This window comes from Gavialis gangeticus, unplaced genomic scaffold, assembly GCF_001723915.1.
Source record: "Gavialis gangeticus isolate Ggan-Ray unplaced genomic scaffold, GavGan_comp1, whole genome shotgun sequence".
NCBI classification, from domain to species: Eukaryota; Metazoa; Chordata; order Crocodylia; family Gavialidae; genus Gavialis; species Gavialis gangeticus.
Genome location: NW_017729031.1, coordinates 61463581 through 61470284, shown reverse-complemented (window position 1 = coordinate 61470284; position 6704 = coordinate 61463581). Strand labels below are relative to the sequence as shown.

Below are 6704 nucleotides of genomic sequence, written 5' to 3'. Positions count from 1 at the left end.
AGCACAGACCAACTGCAGATGCTTCCTCAGCCTGATGAGCGTGTTTGTACCCAAAAGCAGGCAAACAAGAATTTTTCCAACTATTTTAGTTGGTCTAATAAAAGATACTGGATTTACCCCAAGAACCTTGTCTGCTTAAGCCCTTAGACCAACACGGGTACAACTTATACCCCTATTGACATACTGACACTTTTCAGAGTAGATCCATGTTACAAGCACTTAAAGAAAGGTACAACACAGTAGGTGACCTAACCTTTTAAAATGCTATGTGTATCTAACCTCAGCTGCATCAAATCATTCGGGGTGGAAGGAGAGGAGAGGTGGTAAGTCTATTGCATTACAAAAGCAATACAGGCCTCAGTAAAAAGGGGAATGCATGCAACTGGCTGAGTGAGAAATAAAAACTCAACATTTTATTTTAAATTAAGCTCTATTTCAAATCTAGTTAACTGAAATTCATATTCACTGATAACTGAAAGTAGTAGGTCCTAGCTAAATAAGCTCAAAATCTTTTACATGAACAGTACAGAGCTTATGCTAAATATATTCAGGTTTCTTTAGGTTTCCCCTCCCTGGCTCTACCATCAATTTCACTGGAAGCACATATTTTTAGAGTGACTGATACAAGACTAATATGAATTACTAACAAAAAGTATATAATTAGTGTGTATTATCTGCACTGGAGACCAAAATCTAATGAACCTATTGGGTTATTAAAAACAGCACAGATTTGTCTCTTTACAACCCACAAGTCACTCTGTCCAACATTCCTAGAAGCTTGTCACTTGAATACACTGCAGACAATTATGTGCACTTAAAATCATGCTGTAACTTGAAGGGGGTGGGGGGAAAAAATCTCACACTGTGTTGACTCTCAATCTCTTCATGTTTCTGTTGCAAAGCCTGTGAAGCTCTAATTGAATCACCTATTCCCCACTGAGTTCGTAGTTGTTCTGATCCAGGTCCTTCAAGCCAATTCACTACCTGTTAATAAAATAATAATTTAGATCACAAGTAAACTAAATCAAATACCCAACAGCTTTTACAATATTTCTACTCAGGCCATTAAAACTTTGCAATTTCATTTCAAATTAATTATACAGTTTCTACTACAAAGTGTTTTTTTCAAGTATGGATATGACTGGATTCAATGACAAGACATGCTTTCAAATGTCTTTGGTAGAATGCTTTTCATTAACCTTAGGTTGACAGCTCATGCCAGAAGGCGAGAGCTAGCAAAAAAGATCTGGCATATTCATATTCATATCTGTGTAAATAAATTGGATTAACACACATACATTTTTGATAAGAAACAAGTTCTTTCAAATTCAGACATATATAAAATTAACATACTACAATTCATTGGTTTAGGATATTGGAAAGTTGGAGACAATCCAAAGGCTCTCCTTCTGTTGATCAATATATTAACAGACAATAGACATAGTGATTACTGTGCTTTCATTTAAAAAAAATACACAACATTCTTTAAGAATGCATAGGCCCTTATCCTGAAAGATACTTCATAAAGGCATAATAGACCACACACGTGAAGCCACAGTGCATATCTTTCAATATAGTTCAGGGAGAGATATATATATATATATATGTATATATATATATATATATATATATATATATACATATATATATATATATATCTCTCCCTGAACTATATTGAAAGATATGCACTGTGGCTTCACGTGTGTGGTCTATTATGCCTTTATGAAGTATCTTTCAGGATAAGGGCCTATGCATTCTTAAAGAATGTTGTGTATTTTTTTTAAATGAAAGCACAGTAATCACTATGTCTATTGTCTGTTAATATATTGATCAACAGAAGGAGAGCCTTTGGATTGTCTCCAACTTTCCAATATCCTAAACCAATGAATTGTAGTATGTTAATTTTATATATGTCTGAATTTGAAAGAACTTGTTTCTTATCAAAAATGTATGTGTGTTAATCCAATTTATTTACACAGATATGAATATGAATATGCCAGATCTTTTTTGCTAGCTCTCGCCTTCTGGCATGAGCTGTCAACCTAAGGTTAATGAAAAGCATTCTACCAAAGACATTTGAAAGCATGTCTTGTCATTGAATCCAGTCATATCCATACTTGAAAAAAACACTTTGTAGTAGAAACTGTATAATTAATTTGAAATGAAATTGCAAAGTTTTAATGGCCTGAGTAGAAATATTGTAAAAGCTGTTGGGTATTTGATTTAGTTTACTTGTGATCTAAATTATTATTTTATTAACAGGTAGTGAATTGGCTTGAAGGACCTGGATCAGAACAACTACGAACTCAGTGGGGAATAGGTGATTCAATTAGAGCTTCACAGGCTTTGCAACAGAAACATGAAGAGATTGAGAGTCAACACAGTGTGAGATTTTTTCCCCCCACCCCCTTCAAGTTACAGCATGATTTTAAGTGCACATAATTGTCTGCAGTGTATTCAAGTGACAAGCTTCTAGGAATGTTGGACAGAGTGACTTGTGGGTTGTAAAGAGACAAATCTGTGCTGTTTTTAATAACCCAATAGGTTCATTAGATTTTGGTCTCCAGTGCAGATAATACACACTAATTATATACTTTTTGTTAGTAATTCATATTAGTCTTGTATCAGTCACTCTAAAAATATGTGCTTCCAGTGAAATTGATGGTAGAGCCAGGGAGGGGAAACCTAAAGAAACCTGAATATATTTAGCATAAGCTCTGTACTGTTCATGTAAAAGATTTTGAGCTTATTTAGCTAGGACCTACTACTTTCAGTTATCAGTGAATATGAATTTCAGTTAACTAGATTTGAAATAGAGCTTAATTTAAAATAAAATGTTGAGTTTTTATTTCTCACTCAGCCAGTTGCATGCATTCCCCTTTTTACTGAGGCCTGTATTGCTTTTGTAATGCAATAGACTTACCACCTCTCCTCTCCTTCCACCCCGAATGATTTGATGCAGCTGAGGTTAGATACACATAGCATTTTAAAAGGTTAGGTCACCTACTGTGTTGTACCTTTCTTTAAGTGCTTGTAACATGGATCTACTCTGAAAAGTGTCAGTATGTCAATAGGGGTATAAGTTGTACCCGTGTTGGTCTAAGGGCTTAAGCAGACAAGGTTCTTGGGGTAAATCCAGTATCTTTTATTAGACCAACTAAAATAGTTGGAAAAATTCTTGTTTGCCTGCCTTTGGGTACAAACACGCTCATCAGGCTGAGGAAGCATCTGCAGTTGGTCTGTGCTCTTCCTAGATGGAATAGACAAGAAGCCAGAGGCCAGTATGCATACAAGAAAGCCAGTCAGTGAAGATGCAAATTGAGGAGTGTTGTGTGTAATAGTCAGAGGACTGTAGAGGATTCTTACTCAACTCATCTGATATTTTCACATATTGAAAAAAGTATCTTCTTGCTTTATTGACAAAAATAATTTTTACTACCTTTTACTTGTCTTACTGTCATAGAGCAACATGGTAAGGAAGTCCAGACTCAAATCTGTTCTCACACATGCGTCATTTAATGTATTCAGTTGAGGGCCAAATACAGTCATCACGTACATCCTTGCAATCCTGTTAAAACTGCACAGTTGTGACCAAGGTGTGTAGTTGGTAACAGAATCTTTATCACAGTTGGTTTAAAGCAGTGAAAAGAGGTTGGCCTCGCTGTCAGGTTCAGCTATGAATTTGCCTTGCTGGAAATTTAAAACAAAATCCCTAAACTTTATAGACCAAGTAGATTTGATCACATGTAAAGCAACATTAAACATGGAAACTCATTTATGAAGTCACTTTTTAGAGTAGTATTCAACCTCAGTGTACTTGCTTTATTTTCTCTAATTTGAAAGTATCTGCTATAATCTGGGACGAATTTCACCCATTTTCTGAAATCCTTCACTGCCTCTCTTTATTATTTTCCTATTCTTTCTCCAGTTTCCTCAGATTTTTATTTCCACATTCCTAAAGTCAAATTTATGGTCTTGTGCTGTCCACCATATGTTTTGGTTTTTTTAATATCTTCCATTTATTAATTCCATTCCTTTGGTTTCTGGAAGGTTCTTGGTTTGTTTTTCAGTACTCCTGTGAATTGACTGCTAGAGAGAGAATTATTTTAGATTGTTATATAATAAGCAATTTGTTATTTATTTTATTGTTCCTCTAAATGACTGAAGAAATACTTAAGTTCATTTTGTTTAGCTAAATTTTTGCTTTTTGCTTGATTATAACCCATCTTAGTCTGATCGTATTGGGTTTAGAGGAGGTCATTTGAATAAAACAACCATTAAGCGCATTAATAGTCTCAGTATTGCAATATTTGGTGTGCTTTTAGTTTTAATTTGTTATATTTCATTGGTAATTATTTTTTCAACAATTAAATCATGGTATGCTTACTCACCAAATTTAGTAATTGGGGGATGCATCTGTTCAGATTATTTGTTTTCTAAGCAGTAAAATTCTCAGAACCTTGTTTATCCTGTCATTTTTATGATTTGGATTTGTGCTTGGAGCTCCATTTTGATTCTTCTGCATTTGTGCTGTTTGCAAACTTACTGGTACTTTCAGTTGGATTGCCCAAGGGTTTTGTTTTTAGGGTTCTTTTGGGGGGAGGGGTGTTGGAGTATAACTTTTTATATTCATTTTAGTCTAGTTTTTACCAAAGCATTTTCTGCTACATTTCTGAAATTTAAATATCTCTAACTGGATGCATTAGAATATATCTTGCTTCTAAATTTGGGAAGCAACTAAAATTTTTGGATTTGCTTGGAAATCTCTTCCCTTTACCGTGCCTCTTTTCTTTGTAGTTGCTCAATAAATTTTTATCATATATTTTAATATATAAGTGGTGAGGAAATGTTTTTTCTGGATTTGGATTTATAATACATATTACAAATAATTTACCACATCTGATAGGGTTTTGTATTATTTGCTTATTTAATTGTATCCAGCTAATATTTTTGTTTCTTATATATATATATTTTTCTGTAGTTAGCATCCCATCTACTCATGGCAGATAGAGTACAAGTGGACAATACAGGATTTATTCACATTGCCCCCCATTTTTGACTACCAAAGTTTCATGAGATAAACAGTTCATTCCCCATGTACATTCTGTCTTTGGATTTGTTGATCTTCTGAAATTGAAGCTACCTTGATTTAAATTATTTGTACGTTGTTTCTGGCATATATAGTCAGTGAAGAAGGTTTGAACAAAAAAATCCTGAATTTGAAAATGTAGCTTTTCTGAGTACATTTTGCATTTTTTGAGTAAGTTCAACGTAAACATTGAAGGAATAAAGCATAGGATTTTAAAAGAAATTTAAATATCACATTTAAAGATCCTATTTAATTCAAATATCTTGTTTTGTTTTGTTTTGTTTTGTTTTGTTTTGTTTTGTTTTGTTTTGTTTTGGGGTGTTTTTTTAAATAATTACTATGTAGAGCATTAATTACTATGTGGAGCACTTCATTAGTATAATCAATAGGTGGCACTGTTCAGTTGTGTTCAATCTATGTATGACCGTTTGAAAGTCCTGTCATCCGTAGTCCAAAATAAGATATTTAGCAGTTATACTTTGTATAACAAATTTGTAATAATGCCAGTTGAGACTTTTAATTTATCTTGGTATAAGAGCTAATTGGGAAGTTTTAGCCCCACAAACTCGTAATAGTTTGAACTGTTTAGATTTACAACTAAATAAGGTAAACATATCAGAAAACCGATATGGCAATTTTCGGTGTTTAAGATCACCAACACATACCTACATAAGGTAGCAGTTTAGAGGTGCCTTTTTCACATTAAAAAATACATTTAAAGTACCTTTTTCTGTCTTGTAGTCATAGGATAATATTATTTTCATTCTGTCCAAAATATTTTTCCAAAGGCACTTATAAAATTGCAGCAAATTGTGCTGTATGATACACTGGTAGTCAGCATCCTTCCAAATATTTTTAATAATGTTTAATATTATATAAAGGCATTATTGTTCCAGTAGAAAACAATAAACACCTTAAATGATGATTTATGTTTAGACAGTTTCATTCTTCTAGTATATGACAAATGCTAATTGGAGTTTGTTGTTTGCCAATAAATAAATTACATTTGCAGTATGTGACAGTGTACCTTTCCATATTTCCAGCTTGTGTCACTAGGTGCAAAAATACCATGCATAGTTTAATTTCTTACTTTTATATATAGGTTTGAGTTGATACATGGTAATGAATGTTTTTCCCTATGTAAACTTTCAAACTGCTGCAATAATCCAGTTTACCCTTTATGCCTTTTAACCCAGAGATTCTATTTATTTCCTGAAAACAGAAATAGTTGTTTATATTCAAATACACAGAACCTTAAGATGATTATATTTATTTTGGTATTACTTTATAGCATTAATTTGTTCTGTATTTTGTAGGAGTGGTTTGCTGTGTATGTGGAACTTAATCAGCAGATAGCAGCACTGCTAAATGCTGGGGATGAGGAAGACCTTGTGGAACTAAAAGCACTGCAGCAGCAGTTGAGTGATGTCTGCTATCGGCAGGCCAGTCAGCTGGAATTTAGGCAAAATCTGTTACAAGCAGCTCTTGAATTTCACAGTGTTGCCCAAGATGTAAGCTTATTTTTATTTCTGTTCTTACAGAGTAACTTGTTACTACACTCTGACAATTATTTTACTTATGTTTAGTGTTTTTGTCTGGGGTGTATCTATGAAAA

At 33.5% G+C, this 6704-nt stretch overlaps 1 protein-coding gene across 5 annotated transcripts in view; it reads left to right on the top strand.

The window, feature by feature from the left end:
• The window catches only part of SESTD1 (SEC14 and spectrin domain containing 1), a 151750-nt gene that overhangs the window by 123103 nt on the left and 21943 nt on the right, over positions 1-6704 (top strand). For 4 of the 5 annotated variants that reach the window (XM_019523032.1, XM_019523030.1, XM_019523031.1 and 1 more), the window contains 2 exons: positions 2263-2385; positions 6406-6551. In XM_019523032.1, the coding sequence (XP_019378577.1) occupies positions 2263-2385; positions 6406-6551 (269 nt within the window). Of the gene's footprint in view, positions 1-2262; positions 2386-6405; positions 6601-6704 lie in introns of all 5 variants that reach the window. The other variant, XM_019523033.1, reaches the window with a different exon arrangement.